Source organism: Dryobates pubescens, chromosome W (assembly GCF_014839835.1).
Source record: "Dryobates pubescens isolate bDryPub1 chromosome W, bDryPub1.pri, whole genome shotgun sequence".
In the NCBI taxonomy this organism is placed as follows: domain Eukaryota; kingdom Metazoa; phylum Chordata; class Aves; order Piciformes; family Picidae; genus Dryobates; species Dryobates pubescens.
Genome location: NC_071656.1, coordinates 1,656,389 through 1,677,493, shown reverse-complemented (window position 1 = coordinate 1,677,493; position 21,105 = coordinate 1,656,389). Strand labels below are relative to the sequence as shown.

Sequence of the window (21,105 nt, the reverse complement as noted above, 5' to 3'; positions counted from 1 at the left end):
TAACCATCCTCGTCTCTTCTACCTCTTTGGGGGAGAAGGGAGGTAGGGGGGTGAAGGGGGGCACAGGGGGAAGTCCCTTCTGTGGGGGGTCTGGTTTCTGGTTGAGTTCATTTGCTGTATATTCCTGTATATATTGTAAAATACCTGTATTTGTTGTGTTACATATAATCTGTTTCCTTGTAAAATATAATCTCATTTCTCCGACTGGGTTTAGCCGTGGTCTCTTTTCTCAGTGGGGGAGGGAAAGCAGAGCCTTTCCTTTCAAACCACTACAGTGCCCATTGGTCAAATCCAGCCTTGAGGAATCTATAAGTATCGCCCCAGTTGGTAAACAAGTTACCCCCTCTTTCACTTTGTACTTGCTCAAGAGGACAACTCTTGAGCTATAGCCTCTTCCATTGAGCTTATTGTTGTTAGCTTCTGTCATACATGCACGCATACTGAAAGCCTCTGCATCATGAGAAGCAATCGTGAGGATCATCTCCAGAGGGAGGACCTTCGCTGAGCCTGAGAAGCCCAGCGTTGTCACAGCCAGTCGTACCGACCGGGAGAGCCCACCATGCCACCAGAGGACTGGACCAACCCCCGAGGGTAAGATCTGCCCAGTTGTCGGGGAGAAAGGACTTGATCAAGACTGAGTCCACATATGCCTAGCCCCACCATAGCGGGAGAGGAGCTGCCATGTGTGCCACTCTGAGCCCTGTAAACCTCAGGGAAGACTAAAGCATTGTTCGTGCCTATACTGCACCAAACCCGGGACCACTCTGAGCGTCCCGCTGTTCCTTTAAGCTCAGTAAATGAGAATCCGCTGCTTAACACAGCCGCATTCTCTCCCCGAGGCTGTTTACATCAGCTCCGAGAATCATCGTAGCCAGGCCGACCCTGACCAGGACTGATCCCTGTTGTCTGGAGGGAATCGACCGAGTCCTGAAGGGAACCTGCTTCTGCGCTAAGCCCAGGTTCCATTATTCCCTCTCCACTGCTGCGGAGAAAGAAGACAGTAACCCAACGCCGCCATCCAACTCGACTAGGAACCAGTCCAGCGACAGTAGTCTGCTGGACCTCCACCTTGTTCAAACAACAGCTACAGAGTATCTTCCACGTGCTTTCCATCCACTAGCACTCAGTTCAAAGTATCCGTGTCTAGCAGAGTAATCGCTGATGCATAGAAAGATTATAATATTGCTGTATATAGCCAGGAGCCGCCCGCATCCTGCCGAGTCGCCATCTAGTGGCCAAGTGACAGAACTGCACCCTTCGTTATATAAATATAGAAATAGTCTGTAGATAGTTCAATTAAGTTCTAATCATAACACTAAGCCTCTTATGGAATGTATTTCACAAAAGTGCACTAGAACATGTATATAAGTTAGTGATGTATCAGTTATTAATAATTTGATAATTAATAAAAACAATATTTTCATAATTCATATTTCATATTAATAAAATTAATAACCTCTTCACAACAGGCTCACGTCAGCTTCTAATACAGACAGCTCCTGGCAGCCTCCTGTCACTCCTGAAATCCAAAGAGATTCAGCACCTCTGTGTCCTGATAGCATCAACGTGCACTGTGCCCCCGTGTCTACCAATGCCTTATATTTCTGTGGCTTTGATGTGCCAGGCCATCGAATCCACACAGTACAATATACTCTGTCATCCCTCTCCTTCTCCTGGCCGAAGGCAGGGACCCTCTACTCCTGGTGTTCATCAGAGTATTCACTATCTGATCTGGGTGGTACCTGGCCAGAGGTCCCCTCATCAGGATCAAGGGGTGCAACCTCAGTTCTTTTTCTCCTGAGAGATCGTTGATTACTCTCTTGGCTTTTTAAAGCAGATACCTTTGCTGCTTTCTTAGATGATCCCTTTTTAACTGTTCTTTTCCCTTTCAGTTCACGCACTCAAGCTTCCAATTTATAAGTGGGTTCACCATGCCACTTCCTCATGTCCTCCTCTTGGTCGAGCAGGAAAAAACAGAGTACTCCACGTGGTGTGCGTCTGGGGCTCCCTTTCCTTCCAAGTGAGGCAGGAGGGGATGGATTTCTTGGAGTACACCTGGTTGATGAGGCACTGGCTCATGGGAATGAGTTGGTACAGAGGTTATCTTCAAAATTCGGGAGCCAGGCTGACACAGTCTCCACAGACCATGTGTCCTTGGGACCGTTTTAGGCTATGCCTTTAAGAAAGGGACAGTTGCTGGAACACTGGCTGAATGTTTTGGTGTAAAATGAAAACATGATATTCTAAATTAATTTCATTGGTAGATTGGTAGAATGCAACTTTAAGTTTTAGTTCTGTTGGAGTCTCAGTCAGTTCTGTTCTGGCTGTCTTTTCAGCCTGTCTGCTTCTGAGCAACAGCTGCGGGACCTGTTAACCTTGAGCTAACAGATAAGAAAACTAATTCTTGCATATGCTTTGAGCTAACAGAATTTCCTCCGTAATAATTACCTTTTCTCTCTCTCTAACCCTTTTTGGGAAAAAAGGGAGGTAGGGGGAGAGAGGGGGTACAGGGGGGGACCTCCTCTGGCTGGAGGAGGGAGTTTTGTTCTGTATTACTTACTTTGCTGTGTATTTCTGTATATATTGTAAATATTGTATATTGTGTATATATTCACTGCATTTCATCCTGCTTGTAAATATAGCTTTAATTAATCTCTGCTTCTCTGACTGAGTTAGCCGTGGTTTCTTTGTGTGTGGGGGAGAAGTGAACTTTCTCTCACCACCACAGTCCTCCTCCAGATAGTACATCAATGCTAGGCTGTTTGAATATGATGCTGGAGCACCTTGGATCACTTTCCTCCACATGGCCCATGTGCATGGGACATCCTCTGGATCTGTGGAGACACTTTGATCATCTAAATCACTATAGATAACTTCCAACACCGCTAATTCTCTTAGGTATTGGATTCCTTCATCTGCAGTGTTCCACTTCCCTGGAGAACTCATAAGGTCCTCCTTGCATGGGTACCTGGCCCTCACACTTAGCAGAAGTCATCTCCAGAGGCTGCATATCCCTGTCTCTTTTGCAATGCATTTCTCAATGCCTCTGTTTCTAGCAATGGGTCCCAATTGTTGGGCCTCTTTCCCTTCCAGCAGTTGCTGTCAGCCCCATTATCCCATCACCAGAGCAGCCAAGCAGCAATCTGCTCTCCTGGCTCGCTCACCAAGAATGTGATGGGTTGAGGTCGACCCCCTCCCCACCTGTGGTGGGTTGAAAGGAAAGGCTCCGCTTTCCCTCCCCCCCCGAGAAAGAAACTGCGGCTAACTCAGTAACTAGAAAAAAAAACAGACTGTATTTGCAAGCATATATAGGAAGCAGATTATATGTAACACCACAAATACAGGGATTTTACAATATATACAGGAATATACAGCAAATGAACTCAACCAGAAACCAGACCCCCCACAGAGGGGCTTCCCCCTGTGCCCCCTTCACCCCCCTACCTCCCTTCTCCCCCCCAAAGAGGTAGAAAAAAGACAAGGACAGTTAGCAGGACAGGGAAGAAAACAGAGGCCTGGTACAGAAGAGTGAGTTAGTTCTTATCTCTTGGCAAGAAGCCCAGAAGCAGTCCAGCTGAAAGGAACAGCGAAGGAAGGAAGACTGAGAGAAAGTCCCAGCTGCCCGATAACTTAAAGTTGCATTTCGTCCATCCATCAATGAAATTCGTTTAGAATACCAAAATATTTTATAAATATTTAGCCAGTGTGCCCCTTTCTTAGAGGCACAGCCTCAAACGATCACACCACCACAGGCAAAAATGAAACTCAGACAAACAGATTGCAAAAAAGTGGTGGAAAGTTTAAATGAAAAGCAGTGAATGTTTTACAGAGAACCAGAAGCAGAGTGACAAAAGAGATCCCAAAGCATACCCAGAAATATCCCATCCCCACCTGAGGGTACACCCAAAACCCCCAGGGCTCTTTCTTCCCCTCCCCGCCTCCACTGTTAGGCTAATCTTAGCTGGCCAGATCTGAGATTGCCCTTCCCCTGGGCCTTGGGCCTAGCCAGGCCCAAAAAGGCCGTGAGACAGCTCCCCCCATTACCAGGTGGTGGTGAGGGAAGAAAAGAGGAAGTGCAGGACCCCCGCTGATATCTTATAGGGGAGCAGGGCATTATGGGATGAAATACCTGGATTCCTGTGCCCACCCACTGGGATGGACCCTTTTGGGACATGGGACAGCACAGCGGGGGCACCTGGCCGTCTGCCCCGGCGGCTCATCTTCCGGCACATTGGCACAGCCTGCTCCTGCGCCTTCATCAGTTCTTTCTTGAAGCAGGTCCAGCCCTCCTGGACCCCTTTATTTTTAAGGGCTTTCTCCCAGTTATAACCTGTTAGAAATTCAAAGATTTTCCCAGCAATTTCCTGTTAATACAGCTTAGAATGAAATTCTTTGTGAAAAGACTTGACTTTTGCCAATTCATTTGATTTATAGTCTACTGCTAGAATTACTAGCTGATTTTTCTATAAATGACTAAATAGCAATTTACTTTACCTTTTATATTTGTCATCTATTTTCTCATCCTGACTATACTACTTTGTGTTTCTTTTAAATTTCATCTCATTGACTTTGTGCACACCTCCAGTTTGGAATCCTCTTGCCATTATTGAAGCGGTTTGATCATTGCAACTCATTTCACTGCCATCTACAGACCCTATGAAAATGTATTGTACTCTTCTACTGTTTATAGTAAGGATTATTAGAACTACAGAAGAGAACTGAACTTGGGGTATGTTTCAATAGGACACTTAAAGCTTTTCCAGGACATTTTTCTGACTACTGTGAAGCTTTACTTAAAATAAGATTTACCTAAAATAAGATGTGGAACTGTTTTTGCACTGGTTAGGCCGCACCTCGAGTACTGTGTCCAGTTCTGGGCCACTCAGTTTAGGAAGGATGTTGACTTGCTGGAACGAGTCCAGAGAAGAGCAACAAAGTTGGTGAGGGGTTTGGAACACAAGCCCTATGAGGAGAGGCTGAGGGAGCTGGGGTTGCTTAGCCTGGAGAAGAGGAGACTCAGGGGTGACCTTATTACTCTCTACAACTACCTGAAGGGAGGTTGTAGACAGACGGATGTTAGTCTCTTCTCCCAGGCGGCCAGTACCAGAACAAGAGGACACAGTCTCAGGCTGCACCAGGGGAGGTTCAGGCTAGATGTTAGGAAAAAGTTCCATACAGAGAGAGTGATTGCCCATTGGAATGGGCTGCCTGGGGAGGTGGTGGAGTCGCCATCACTGGAGGCTTTCAGGAGAAGACTTGACGGGGTGCTTGGTGCCATGGGTTAGTTGTTTAGGTGGTGTTGGATTGGTTGATGGGTTGGACACGATGATCCTGAAGGTCTCTTCCAACCTGGTTTATTCTATGTATTCTATGTTTTGATGTGTTAGTTTTTCTGTCATTTGACTGTTATCTTTTTACCTGATGTTTATAAAGTGCTAACTTATAAAACTATTAAAATTACTGGGTTTAATAATTATTTTCATAAATAGCTTTAAAACAGCAGTAATTTTTCTTTGCCTAAAGAAAGGCAGAATTTTGTTGTTGTTTTGGGTTTATTCAAACATATAGATTTGGGATAGTTAAATCTGTATGGTTTAGTTTGATGTTCTTGTTTTTCTAACCAGAAAAAATGGTATTTGTACATGGTTTATATAACTACTTATACTAGTAAACAAGAAGTTACATTCTTAAATTTAATTATGTTACTATGTATGCATTTTTTTTCTTTTCCTGTGCTCACGTGGGGAAAGAACTCAATGTTTGAAGTTATTAAGTAACAAACTTAAGCAATATTGCATTTATAATTGCATATTGAGGAGTTTATTGGTATGTACATATTTTGCCTAATATATGTATTTTAACTGTTAGTGAATGGAACCTAGTGTTGCTGATCAAAATGTTCTTCAGAGCTGTACAACATAGATATTGTTTTGATCTTATTTTTTTCCATTAATATATGGAAGAAGAAAAAATGTTTCCCGGCTTTTTTGCCTTCTAACTGATTTCTCAATTTCACGTGTTTAACTGCAGTATTCTGAATAAATTGTCTCGAAGCAGTAAAACTGACTCCTTTCAGAGAGCAATTTAACAATGTACTATACTTTGTTTTGGGGAGGAAGTGAAGGACCTAGCCAGGTTAGTGGATTATCTTCCTTAAAAAATTAGGTATTAAGCATGTTATTAATGCTATAGCTTTATTTAACCAAGGTTAATTTAGGTAATAGATAACTTAAGATTTAACGTAGCTTTGTAATTAAAATCCTTAATAGCTTTTTTAACAACTAGATATTTTTTAAACTTGTATATTCTTAGAGAACATTCCTCACTCCTTAAAATTTTCCTTGTTTCTGATAACAGGTAGATTTTTTCCTCAGTTTTTATTGTCGTATATTTATGGTATATGAATTAAGTCAAAATACTGAAAGTGTTTTATTCTATCCTAGGTGATTTGCAAGTCAGATGCTCCTACAGGGGATGTTCTGCTTGATGAAGCTCTGAAACACATAAAAGAGACCCAGCCTCCTGAAACAATACAAAGTTGGATTGAACTGCTTAGTGGTAAGCCTTGAACATAATGTATTTGCTTTTTATCCTGCCAATAAGCCTAATTATCTGGCATCACTAGAGATTACACTGTAAGATTTTGGGGGAGATAGTATGCAAAATAGTTAATTAGTCTGTCCTCTAGAGTAGCCTTGTTGATTGTAGCCTTTAATCAAATATAAGTAACTGTTGCCTTTAATGGTACAGAAAGGATCTAGATGGAAGTATCAGAGGACATCTCTACTCTGTGGAAGAGGTGTCTTCGCCTTCTGATGACTTTGAAGTAAATCAGGACTGCACCCTGGAAATAGAACTGCCTTTCTCTGTAAATGGAAATAAGGGTTAGTGGAAGTTTGGAGTATAGGTGTATGGATTCAATATTCAGATCTTTTGATAAAATAGGAGATAAGGAGCTCACTATTCAGAGGGTTATTTGGCCATTAATCATAAAATGATAAAGAGTCAGAAGTTCTTTCTATTTTTCCATTAAGTGGAGAAATATTTTCAAATGTTAAATACCTCTAGATGTTCAAAATAAAGTCTTCAAGATGAGTACTTTGCACACAGCTATTCCTATAAAGCTAAGAAATTGTTCCCTGTGGTAGGTTGAGAGAGGGCTTAGCTCTCCCTGCTCCACAGAGTAAGAAACCACATCTAACTCAGTCGAAGAGCAAAAGCTATATATTTACAAGCATATATGGAAAGCAGGTTATATATAACACAATATATACAGGTATTTACAATATATACACAGAAATACACAGCAAAGAGAAATAACACAACAAAAATCCCTCCCCGAGGGAGGGATTCCCTCCTTGGAACCCCCTCTCTCCCCCCTACCTCCTTTTTCCCCAAAAAGGGGGTTAGAAAGAGAGAAAGGCAAGTTACTAAGGAAAAGAGTTGTTAGCAAGCTTCAAAAGCCCATGCAGGATTAGTGTTTGCTTATCTGAAGGCCAACTCCAGCAGTTCGCAGAAGAAGCAGGCAGGGAGAAACAGGCTGAAACCTCCAACTCCCCCAACTCCCAAACCGAACTGAACTGAGGAAAAAAAAAAAATTCCAACTGCTTCACAATCTAAAGCTGAATTTTTGTTTATCAAGCAATGAAATTCGTTTAGAATATCAGAATGTTTTGGTTCTAGTACCGAAAACATTAGCCAGTGTGTTCCAGCAGTGTTTGTTCTTAAAGGCACAGCCTCAAACGACCACATTCCCAAATAAATTAAGTGTCAATTATATTTCATTTTTACAATGGCAGTTAACATTTTCCATATACCTGACCAACGTTTGTGTTGTGAAATTAACAATGACCATCTTTTAACATGTAGTGCTTTTATTGGATTTTGGGGTTTTTTAAGGCATTTTTTTAGCCAAAATTCATCACTAAGGTTTGTCTGTTTTTACAAAACACACAAAATACAGCTTCCCTGGAGCAGATCAGAGCTGTACTTAGTTGTGCAAACAGTACAGGAAACCCCCCTGCTGTTTTGCCAACAATATGACTTTGGGAGGTGGGGGTAATGAGACTTGAAGTTTTCTATCTAAATATGTTTGTTACTTGTAAACAACAAATGAGTAAGTTTCGAAAATGAGCAAAATATCTCCATCTTTCTCTGCCTTCTTTTTTTTTCATTATGTTCTTCCCACTCATCCTGTACCACCTGAAGCAGCCTTCCTTGCATACTTGCATGCAGTTCATATTCAGTGTCCTTGCCATCCCTCCCCTCTTGTTCCATGACTGTCAGGCAGAGGGGATAGAGAAGAAAAAGCAGTCTTTGTCAGTAGCAAGCATGGCTATTGTGTAGCCTTGCAGTTCTTGCTCAGCTCTCCTTCACTTTTAGAGCCTGCAAAAGCAATTAAATTTTCTTGTCCCAAACACATAATTTGTGCTGACATTTCAATTTCTCTCACAGTGTGGGACACATCATGTTAGTACCGATTCAAAAACCATCAACTAGTGAATGAACAGTATTGTAGGGTTTCCTTTAGCTAAGATAAGGTTTTCCTAATCCCACTAAGCTTTGACTCTGGGAATGTAGTTACTGTCAGTGCTGTGGCTGAGACTTAGATCAATCATCTTTTACCTACACATGTGTATTTAATTATTAATTCTTGAATGGCATTAGGGTTCTTTGCATTTTCCATGGTTTAGATAAATTTCCTTTGAAGAAAAATGTTTTGACATTTTGTTTTGGGGTTTTTATAAACTCTTTGATTTGATTGGGTCAAATTAATGAGGCAGGAATTACAAAAATATAGTTATCTTTATTTTTCCTGAAAGCCCCACCCCAAAATTAGGTATAAAACTTATTAAATTATTTACAGGCTCTATTCGGTCGCAAATTCTACCTGGATGCTTATGGGCAGCTTTAGTACAATTTAGAGAATTCAGAAAATGGAAAAGGCTAAGCCACAAAATAGCTTTACCCCACTTAGAGGCAAGCCAGGAACCTTAGGGAAATCTACTTTTACTCACAAGGATGGAGCAGGAATTTGGCGACAGTCCCTAGGTCTCTCCTGTGGCAGACTCCAGGAACTGCAGGTTTTATAATCCAATTTGTGGATAACGCTGCACAATCCAAAGGAAAAGGACCCACCAGAATCAAGTGTCTGTAGACACGGCTGCTACGAGGCAAAACTCGTGAGCAGCAGAACTGCAAGAAAGCCGCAGGTTTCACGGCAGGCAGGGTTGCTCCACGGCAGGCAGGGTTGCTCCACGGCAGGCAGGGCTGCTCCACGGCAGGCAGGCAGGTCCGGGAGAAGCCAGGTCCGAGTGGAGCAAGCAAGATGAAGGCGAGAGCAAGAGCACAGGAGCAAGAGCAGGAGCCCCGATCGCTTTCTGGCCACTCTATTTAAGGTGTTTCTAGACAATGTGTCCAAGGCCAATGTATAATGGGCATGAAGCACCCCACTTAATCACAGCTTCCAAACCCAGCAGACTTCCCCCACCAGTAAGTACCTGTGAGTGACCTCCACCCCAGCGCCTTTTACCTGTCCCCAGGCAAAGGGGAAGGCAATATTGCACCTTTGTGCCTTTGTCTTTCCCTATTCAAACCTCTGCTGATGGAGATGGGGGAAGAGGGGTTTGGAGCACATGGTAACACTCTTGTAGAATTTTGCTTTATGGCTTGATCCTGGAACATAACTACTCTATCCATAATTATCAGTGATGTGAAGAATGCCACTTGAAGTTAGTGTTCAAAGCCATCATGGAAATATTTATATGGACTTTTAAGGCAATGTTTGCCAGACTGATGTTGTTTATAAGATAGCTTCTAAGGGGAGTAAGTATAGGGTATACAGAAGTTTGGTAAAATATGTCAGGTCTTCCTGTAGATGTACCAAACATCTGTCTGTGTTTGAAGCAAGTGGCTGTGCAGTTGAGGAGATTGGTCACAAGATGTTACTACAGTACTGATTTTTATTATCATATATCTACATCTACCTAACAAACTTAGAAACATCTAGGAAATTACCTTTGCCCTGTGAAACACTGTAAGGAGATGCTTTTTTCTGTATGTATGTGTGATAGCCACAATGAGAATGTGATTCCTAGGCAGACTTATGGAGTTCAGGCCTGCATGGGTTCCTACCTTTCACTGTGCAGTTGGTGTCACTTAATTTGATTACTTGTTTGCTACTTGGATAGAGTGTACATCACCTATCATCACAATGGGAGAAACCTTAAAGTCATCTGTAGATTATTATTATTCATAAACCAGTGATTTTTTAAAGAGCTTTCTGAAATAACATAATTTATGGGGGAAAAACCTATCTATGTAAGAAATACTTTATGCTGGAAGAAGGGGTTAACCACTTGGGAGGAATACAAGAATGTTGTCAGAGGATGTAGGGATGCAATGAGGAAAGCTAAGGCCTCCTTAGAACTAAACCTGGCAAGAGAATTTAAGGACAAGAAGAAAGGCTTTTTCAAATACTTTGGAGGCAAAAGGAAGACTAGAGGAAATGTGGGCTCACTGCTGCATGAAATGGGTGTCCTGGTGACCAAGGATACAGAGAAGGCTTTTACCTTGGTCTTCACTACTACCAAAGACATCCTTCAGGGGTCCCAGACCTTCAAGACCACAGAAGAAGTTGGGAAAAATGAAGATTTGGCCTTAGTTGAAGAGGATTGGGTTAGAGATCAATTAAGCAATCTGTGGGCCCTGATAGGATGCACCCATGAGTGCTGAGAGAGCTGGCAGAAGTCATAGCTAGGCCACTCTCCATAATCTTTGAAAAGTCCTTGAGAACAGGAGAGGTGTCTGAGGACTGGAGGAAAGACAATGTCATTCAAATATTCAACAAGGGCAAGATGGAGGATCTGCATAACTATAGGCCGGTCAGCCTCACCTCCATCCCTGGAAAGCTGATGGAACAGCTTGTTCTTGGCACCATCTCAAAGCATGTTGAGGAAAAGAGACATCTTAAGTAGTCAACATGGATTCAACAAGGGGAAGTCATACTTGAACAATCTTTTATGATGACATAATGATATGATGCCTTTTATGATGGCATAACTAGATGGATAGATGAGGGGAGGGCAGTGACTACAGTCTACCTTGACTTCAGCATAACTTTTGACACTGTCTCCTATGGCATTCTCACAGCCAAGCTTGACAAGTGTGGATTGGATGATTAGGCAGTGAGATGGATTGGGAACTGGCTGAAGGATGTTTCCCAGAGTTGTGGTCAGTAGGTCATAGTCTAGTTGTAGGCCTGTGGCTAGTGGTGTCCCCCAGGGGTCAGTACTGGGTCCAGCCCTATTCAATATATTCATTGTGACCGTTTGACGCTGTGCCTTTAAGGAAGGGGCACACTGGCTAAATGTTTATAAAATATTTTGGTAGTCTAAACGAATTTCATTGGCCAAGGAGGTGGGAGGTGAGATTGGACCCAGGGGAGCTGGGAACTTTCTCTCAGTCTTCCTTCCTTCGCTGTCCCTTTCGGCTGGATTCTGCTTCTGGGATTCTGGCCAATTCAGATAAGAACTAACTCCCTGTGCATAGGCCTCTGTCTGCTGTACTAACTCCCCTTTCTTCTCGTCTTCCACCTCTTTGGGGGAGAAGGGAGGTAGGGGGGTGAAGGGGGCACAGGGGGAAGCCCCCTCTGTGGGGGGTCTGGTTTCTGGTTGAGTTCATTTGCTGTATATTCCTGTATATACTGTAAAATACCTGTATTTGTTGTGTTACATAGAATCTGTTTCCTTGTAAAATATACTCTCATTTCTCCGACTGGGTTTAGCCGTGGTCTCTTTCTCAGTGGGGGAGGGAAAGCAGAGCCTTTCCTTTCAAACCACCACACACCTTTTTTTTTTTTTGGCTCACCAACGTGGGGCCTGGCAATTAAGTAATTAAGTTGATTTATTGCTTGTCTCAGCCGGAGAAACAAAATGAAGGTACTCTGGGTTTTAGAACATTTATTCTTCTCAGTCTTTGGCATGTTGGTTTACCGGTACTGCATCGGATTGATGTTAGACCAAATAGGTAAATATTTAATGCGTAAAATCTATTTGTGGTTTATGCATAGGATCCAGCTGTTGTATCAACACTGTTTGTATCAACACTTTGCCGATCGAGATAAGGGAGTTTAAGGCTTCAGGAGGTCAAAGAGTAACTTTAAGTGCTGGCTGGGATCCTAAGGTGATTTATTTGACGGGTGTAATCCTGCTGTTGCTGATAATTATTGTGTGTCTGCTGTGGGCTCTACATAGAGAGAAAAAGGTTTCTCGACCATGTTTTGTGATAAAACAAAAACCCAGGAAGTGTAGGCATTCCTCTAAATCTGCCCCAGAGTCCTCAAGTGACGAGGAAGGGGCTGTGTCAGTGAGAAAAAAGGCAAAATCTATTGGCAAAGCAGCCTTAAATGCTCCGCTCCCTGACTTTGGCAAGCAGCCAGGGGTGGCTCCCATTCCCAAGATGGCGACCGGTAATGAGGCAAGGTCATTTCTGTCCGCCATGACAGGACCGGAAGGGGCCCCCACGGCAGCTGGTTTAGATCAGGACCTGTCAGCTTCTATCAGGATGGCTGTAAATTCAAACACAGCTCCAGTTAAACAAGTAGCAGTCTTAAAGACCAGAGGTGGAAAGGCCAAAGCTGATCCAGGAGCTTGTGGAGCTAATGGAGGAGAAGAGCAGGAGACCAATCCCGGTGAGGGAACCTCTGCTAGACAGGCTGATCCTGGTGAGGGAACCTCTGCCAGGAAAGGGCCTGCTGGAGATGAACAGAAGGTTTGTCTTAGAGATATAGCTGAGTTATTGAGATCATCACAGGATGGAGATGCAGCTAAGACACCAGCTGGCAGTGGTGCTTTTCAGCTTAAAGAGGTCCTTAGGAGAGTGGCAGCAGGATTATGGGGACAAAAGGTTGAGGAAGATGTGATAGATGGAGAGCAAGATGACATCACCGAATGCTCGTCACCGAGGGAGGAGATTCTCAATGTCCGCAAAGATTACCTCAGAGCAGATAAGGAACCCATCCTATCTTGGCTTGCTAGGTGTTATGATACAGGTGCTCCAGCTCTAATAGTTGGAGACAAGTCAGCAGCTCAGCTAGGAACTCTCTCAAAGGATAATGGAATAGATAGACATCTAGCCAGGATTCTCGGTAAGGTTAATCTGTGGATACGCCTTTTAATGGCGGTTTCCCTGAGATACCCTTCCCGAGATGACCTTCCATGGAATCCTAAGCCCTGGACTACCATGGATGAGGGAATTAAGCGTCTGAGGGAATTTGCTGTTAGAGAGATACTTTATGGTGAGTATGAAACTCTGAATCCTGATGATATTCCTGTGGCAGATGGTCTGGCTAAAAAGCTCATCAAGCTTGCTCCTTCCAATTATGCAAACATTTTGGCAAGAAGAATTGTGGCAAGAAATTATGGTGGAGCTCCTCCTACGGTTGGCCAATTCACTGATCAACTGAGACAATTGGATGATAGCATGACACGTGTTTCTTTGGTTTCAGCCATTGAAACTCTGTCTGGAAAAATTGAGAATTGCATGAAAGAGCTCAAAGATTCCATATCCCAATTGGCACAAAGAGATAATTCCAATTCTTCCTCCAGGTGGGTGCAGGTTTCAGCTGTGAGGAATAGACGTCCTACAAGGAGGTCATTCCAAAACAGGCCAAACCAAAACAGACCACCAAGGCAATCACGTAGGACCATTTGGATAACTCTACGTGAGTTAGTTTCTTAGGTCAAACTAAGAAGGTCAAACTAAGAGGGGCAGCAAGAAGACCTCCACTCTGGACTTCCGGAGGGCGGACTTCAGGTTGCTCAAGGAAATAATTCAGAGGGTTCCTTGGGAGAAAGCCCTTAAAAATAAAGGGGTCCAGGAGGGCTGGACCTGCTTCAAGAAAGAGCTGATGAAGGCTCAGGAGCAGGCTGTGCCAGTGTGCCAGAAGAGGAGCCGCCGGGGCAGACGGCCAGCCTGGTTGTGTAATGAACTTTTAACAGAACTAAGGGAAAAAAAGAGGGTGTATCATCTTTGGAAGAAAGGTGAGGCAACCCATGGGATGTTTAAAGATGTTGCTAGGGCATGTAGGAGGAAAATTAGGGAGGCAAAAGCACATTTGGAACTTAAACTGGCCTCTGATGTGAAGGGCAACAAAAAGTCCTTCTATAAATATATTAATAGCAAGAGGAAGGGCAGGGACAACCTCCACTCCTTGGTTGACATGGAGGGAAATGTTGTATCACAGGATGAGGAAAAGGCAGAGGTACTTAACACCTTCTTTACCTCAATTTTTACTAGCGGGAAAGAACGTCTACCAGACAGCTGGCCTGCAGAGCTGGCAGAAGGAGCCAGGGAGCTGCATAATTTCCCTGTGTTCCATGAGCAAGTCATAGGAGCTCTCCTTAGCAGCTTAGACCCCCACAAGTCCATGGGACCAGATGGGATCCATCCTAGGGTGCTGAGAGAGCTGGCAGATGAGCTGGCCAAGCCACTCTCCATGATTTTTCATCAGTCCTGGCTCACTGGAGAAATCCCAGATGACTGGAAACTGGCCAACGTGGTACCCATCCACAAGAAGGGCCGGTTGGATAAGCCAGGGAATTACAGGCCTGTCAGCCTGACCTCAGTGCCAGGAAAGATTATGGAGCAGGTCATCCTGAGTGCAATCACACAACACTTAGAAGATGGCCAAGGGATCAGGCCCAGCCAGCATGGGTTTAGGAAGGGCAGGTCCTGCCTGACCAACCTGATCTCCTTCTATGATCAGGTGACCCGCCTGGTGGATGTGGGGAGGCCTGTGGATGTAGTCTACCTGGACCTCAGCAAGGCCTTTGACACCATTCCCCATAGCAAACTCCTGGCCAAGCTGTCAGCCCATGGCTTGGATGGGAGCACACTGCGATGGGTTAGGAACTGGCTGGAGGGCCGAGCCCAGAGAGTGGTGGTGAATGGTGCCACATCCAGCTGGCAGCCAGTCACCAGTGGTGTGCCCCAGGGATCAGTACTGGGCCCCATGCTCTTTAACATCTTTATTGATGATCTGGATGAGGGCATCGAGTCCATCATCAGTAAATTTGCTGACGACACCAAGCTGGGGGCAGGAGTTGATCTGCTGGAGGGTAGAGAGGCTCTGCAGAGGGACCTCGACAGGCTGGGCAGATGGGCAGAGTCCAACGGCATGAGATTTAACACATCCAAGTGCCGGGTTCTGCACATTGGCCACAGCAACCCCATGCAGAGCTACAGGCTGGGGTCAGAGTGGCTGGAGAGCAGTCCGGCTGAGAGGGACCTGGGGGTGCTGGTCGACGGTAGACTGAACATGAGCCTGCAGTGTGCCCAGGCAGCTAAGAGGGCCAATGGCATCCTGGCCTGCATCAGGAACAGTGTGGCCAGCAGGAGCAGGGAGGTCATTCTGCCCCTGTACACTGCACTGGTTAGGCCGCACCTTGAGTACTGTGTCCAGTTCTGGGCCCCTCAGTTTAGGAAGGATGTTGACTTGCTGGAACGAGTCCAGAGAAGAGCAACAAAGTTGGTGAGGGGTTTGGAACACAAGCCCTACGAGGAGAGGCTGAGGGAGCTGGGGTTGCTTAGCCTGGAGAAGAGGAGACTCAGGGGTGACCTTATTACTCTCTACAACTACCTGAAGGGAGGTTGTAGACAGTCGGAGGTTGGTCTCTTCTCCCAGGCGGCCAGTACCAGAACAAGAGGACACAGTCTCAGGCTGCGCCAGGGGAGGTTCGGGCTGGATGTTAGAAAAAAGTTCTATACAGAAAGAGTGATTGCCCATTGGAATGGGCTGCCTGGGGAGGTGGTGGAGTCGCCATCACTGGAGGTTTTTAGGAGAAGACTTGATGGGGTGCTTGGTGCCGTGGGTTAGTTGCTTGGGCGGTGTTGGATTGGTTGATGGGTTGGACGCGATGATCTTGAAGGTCTCTTCCAACCTGGTTTATTCTATGTATTCTATGTATGTATTCTATGTATCAGCACAGGTTTGGTGTTGACCTGTTGGAGAGCAGCTCTAAGGAAAAGAACCTGGGAGTCCTTGTTGACAACAGGTTGACCATGAGCCAGCAACATGCTCTGTTGGCCAGGAAGACCAAGGGCATCCTGGGATGTGTTGAGGACTGTGGCCAGTAGGTTGAGGAAGGTTCTCCTCCCTCTCTACTCTGTGCTGGTGACGCCTCACCTGGAGTACTGTGTCTAGTTCTGGGCTCCCCAGCTCAAGAAGGACAAAGAACTACTGGAGAGAGTTCAGCTCAGGAGCACTAAGATGATTAGGGGACTGAAATATCTGTCTATGAAGAGAGGCTGAGAGAGCTGGGTCTGTTTAACTTGGAGAAGAGGAAGCCGAGCAGAGATCTTATTAATGCTTACGAATATCTAAGGAATGGGTGTCACAAAGATGGGGCCAGACTCTTCTCAGTGGTCCCCAGTGACAGGACAAGAGTTAAAGGGCATAAACTTGAACATAGGAAGTTACATCTAAACATGAGAAGGAACTTCTTTACTTTGAGGGTGACAGTGTGTGGTGGGTTGAGAGGAAAGGTTCTGCTTTCCTTCCCCCACTGAGAAAGAAACCGCGGCTAAAACTCAGTCGAAGAAATGAGAGTATATTTTACAAGGAAACAGATTATATGTAACACAACAAATACAGCTATTTTACAATATATACAGGAATATACAGCAAATAAACACAGTCAGAAACCAGACCCCCAACAGAGGGGGCTTCCCCCTGTGCCCCCTTCACCCCCCTACCTCCCTTCTCCCCCAAAGAGGTAGAAGAAGAGAAAAAAAGGAGGGGTTAGCACAGCAGACAGAGGCCTATGCACAGAGAGTAAGTTAGTTCTTATCTCTTGGCAAGAAGCCCAGAAGCAGTCCAGTGTGGAAGGGACAGCGAAGAAGGGAAGACTGAGAGAAAGTTCCCAGCTCCCATGGGTCCAATCTCACCTCCCACCTTACTTGGCCAATGAAATTAATTTAGAATACCAAAATATTTTATAAACATTTAGCCAGTGTGCCCCTTTCTTAAAGGCACAGCCTCAAACGGCCACAGTCCACCCCTTCTAAACAATTTCATTGGTCGTTCGCACTGTCCATCCAATCGGAAACCATATTTACAGTTCGTGAGTAAAGTTCATAGTCCGTTCCGGCTATACTCAGATGCAGATGATTCAGAAGTCCAAAAAAGTCAGGAAATAAGAAAATGGAAACCAGCTTGTCTCTCTGCAGATGAAGTGAAGAAAAGGGAAACAGGAACACAGGGACTCTCAGTTGACTCAGGGCTCTCAGGGTTATCAGGGTTTGTGCACTGTAGATTCCTCAGGGATTCTTCCTTTGGGCGTGTTGTAGCTGTACAACAGTCTGAAATTAAACTCTTCCAGCTAAAGTTAAATTTCTTTGTGGAATACACTGAATTTCACCATTCTCTTGCATTACCCAATAAGTGTGACCCAGACCTTCTGCTGAAACCACCCCTCGGACAGGTTTAGCCTCTCCTGAGGGCGAAAATACCCAAACAGTTTTACCTAACAGATTCTTTTCTCTAACAACAGGAACTCTATCACCTTCTACTCTCCGTAGCAGATCTGAATGTGTCGGTCCAGCTCGGTTCACTGAACCTCTACTATTCACCAGCCAGGTTGCTTGTGCTAAATGTTTCTCCCAGTTTTTCAAAGATCCACCTCCCATGGCTTTGAGAGTGGTCTTCAACAAACCGTTGTAGCGTTCAATCTTCCCGGCAGCTGGTGCATAGTAAGGAATATGGAAAACCCACTCAATACCGTGCTCTTTTGCCCAGCTCTTTACAAGGTTGTTCTTGAAGTGAGTTCCATTGTCTGACTCAATCCTCTCTGGAGTTCCGTGTCTCCACAGGATCTGTCTCACCAGACCGAGAATGGTGTTGCGTGCAGTTGCATGTGGAACTGCATAAGTTTCCAGCCATCCAGTGTTTGCCTCTACCATAGTAAGCAAGTATTGCTTACGAGAATGAGAACGTGGTAGAGTGATGTAGTCAATCTGCCAAGCTTCACCATACCTGTACTTGGACCATCTGTCACCATACCACAAGGGCTTAATTCGCTTTGCCTGCTTAATAGCAGCACAAATGTCACAGTCATGGATGACTTGTGTGATAGCATCCATGGAAATGTCTATGGATCTGTCACGAGCCCACTGGTATGTTGCATCTCTGCCTTGATGTCCTGACGAATTGTGAGCCCACCAAGCTAAGAATATCTCACCTCGGTGTTTCCAGTCGAGATCAAGTTCAGAGTCCTTGTCTACTAGAGAAACTCTTGCAGCTAAATCTGCCTGATGGTTGTGCTGCTGTTCCTCAGTAGCTTTGCTCTTAGGAATGTGAGCATCAATGTGTCTCACTTTCACTGGAATTCTCTTGATTCGATCAGCAATGTCTTGTCACAGGTCCGCTGCCCAGATGGGTTTTCCTTTCCTCTGCCAGCCATTCTTTTTCCAGTTCTTTAGCCAACCCCATAGAGCATTGGCCACCATCCATGAGTTGGTGTAGAGATAAAGCTTTGGCCATCTCTCATGTTCAGCTCCCCTGGGTCCAATCTCACCTCCCACCTTACTTAGCCAATGAAATTCGTTTAGAATACCAAAATATTCTATAAACATTTAGCCAGTGTGCCCCTTTCTTAAAGGCACAGCCTCAAACGGTCACACAGATCATTGGTACAGGCTGCCCAGAGAGGTGATGGAGTCTCTGGAGACTTTCAAGGTCCCCCTGGACTCTGGCAGGGGAGTTGGACTCAATGATCTTCAGAGGTCCCTTCCAACCCCTACTGGTCCCTTCTAACCCCTACTGTTTTGTGATTCTGTGATTCTGCTTCTTCCCTTGCCTCTGAAAATGTGTAGGCTCTTTTATATCAGGAAGGGATTTTAATACTTACAGTAAGTACTTAGGTAAGGGCAATGGTTATAAACTACAGCACAGGGGGTTCCACCTCAACAGGAGGAGCAACTTCTTCACTGTGAGGGTCACAGATCACTGGAACAGGCTCCCCAGAGAGGTTGTGGAGTCTCCTTCTCTGTAGACTTTCAAGACCCATCTCGATGCATTCCTTTGTGACCTGTGCTAGATTCTATGGTCCTGCTCTGGCAGGGGGTTGGACTTGATCTCCGGAGATGCCTTCCAACCCCTAACATCCTGTGATGCTGTGATCCTCTAAGCTGGACCTAAAATTTTCGATTATTAAGTAGGCTCTTAAACAAATATGGTTTCTCAGTGCGTAGCAATTTTATCTTTCACAATAGATGCTGATACTGATTTTGTGCTTTTAAAATTCCCTCCAAGTGCACACAATCACACACTCTGAAGTGCCCAGTTCTCCTGTTGTAACAGAAAACCATTAGAAATAATTTTAATGGAAACAAATGGACAAGATTGGAAGAGAGACTTCTTTTTAATTATTATTAATGCTTTCTTCATGACCAGGTGAACCTTGTGACAGGTTGGACTCGATGATCCTCGAGGTCTCTTCCAACCTTAGTTATACTGTGATACTGTGACCATGTGTGGTATTTTGTGTTTTGGTTTTGGGCTTTTGGAGGGTTGGGTTATTTCATTTTGGGGGTTTGGAGGTTTTTTTTTTTTGTTTTATCTTTCCCTTCAGTATAAGAATGATTATTCGTCATATCCCTAATCAAGACATGGCTTAGCTAGCATTTCATCCAAACTTTAAATATACGCTGAAACTCCTCAAGAGGCTCTCATGGTCTCTGTCTCTATGCATATATATGGGTAGGTCAGTGATCCTAGAAATGCTGACATAAGCACAATATCTTAGAGTAATAGCTATATGAATTTGACAGCTCATTCTGCATTGAGGCGGTGGCAGTACAGCTTAAACTTTGCCTGACTCTTGGCTTTTTTGCTTTTTTTTTTTTTTTAGGTGAAACATGGAACCCATTGAAGTTGCACTACCAATTGCGAAATGTCCGTGAACGGTTAGCTAAAAATCTAGTAGAAAAAGGTGTACTGACAACAGAGAAACAGAACTTCCTTCTTTTTGACATGACTACACACCCTCTCACCAACAACAATATCAAACAGCGCCTCATCAAGAAGGTTCAAGAAGCAGTTCTTGAGAAATGGGTGAATGACCCTCACCGTATGGACAAGCGCTTGCTGGCACTTGTTTATTTAGCCCATGCTTCAGATGTTCTGGAGAATGCTTTTGCCCCCCTTTTGGATGAGCAGTATGATTTAGCCACAAAGAGAGTGCGACAACTTTTGGATTTAGACCCCGAAGTTGAATGTATGAAAGCCAACACAAATGAGGTTCTGTGGGCTGTTGTAGCAGCTTTCACAAAATAACTGCATTCAGACTGAAGTATAAATCAGTTGTTTCCTTTCTATTAACTATTCATGTTTTCTGTAATTTGTACATTCTCATGTGATGAATCAGCTCTTCTTAATGGGAATAAGAGGCATATTTCCTCCTTCACTGTGTATCTGTATACATGATTCTGCTGGTACAAGAGACCTTCCTGTTTAAAAACAACAGATGGCAAACAAAATTGTCATATTTACATTCTATTTCCTATTCAATCTGAGTTATCTGAAATACTTTGTTTAATAGTTTTTAATCTAACTGTTACTGAAGTAGTTTACCAGGGAAAGTACCTCAAGGAAGAAATGTGCATGCACATGGATCATAACATTGAAAAATTCATAACATTGAAAAATGACCTTTTAAAATCACCCAAGTTCCATGTTGAAGTGTCTGCCAAGACATGTTATACACATACATTGTTTCATTTATATCCAACAAAATTATTTTAAAAGCAGAACTGTCATTAAACAGTTTTGTCAATAGTTCCTGTAAAATGACCCATAAATTCTACTTTTCATGAAAGTTTCTTGTGTACTTACATTTCCAGTAGAGCAATAGCTGAGTTGTAAGACTAGTGTAGAAAGGTCCAAATGTTTCATTAAAAAGTTTTGGGATGGGCTATATCCCATTATATTACATATATATAGTTCAAATTTTATATTAACAACTGCCCCATCTTAGTATTTTGCAAGATCTACTTAGTTGTATACCTGGCACACCTTATTTGCTATCAGCCATTGCGATTTGTTGA

General features: G+C 44.1%; 1 protein-coding gene across 1 annotated transcript in view; it reads left to right on the top strand.

The window, feature by feature from the left end:
* Nucleotides 1-20,584, top strand: part of LOC104306030 (Golgi phosphoprotein 3) — a 135,884-nt gene extending 115,300 nt beyond the window's left edge. The window contains exons 3-4 of the mRNA XM_054177731.1: nucleotides 6,444-6,558; nucleotides 19,911-20,584. Coding sequence (XP_054033706.1) covers nucleotides 6,444-6,558; nucleotides 19,911-20,335 — 540 coding nt within the window. The 3' untranslated portion in view covers nucleotides 20,336-20,584. The remainder of the gene's footprint in view (nucleotides 1-6,443; nucleotides 6,559-19,910) is intronic.
* The last annotated feature ends 521 nt before the right edge of the window (nucleotides 20,585-21,105 follow it).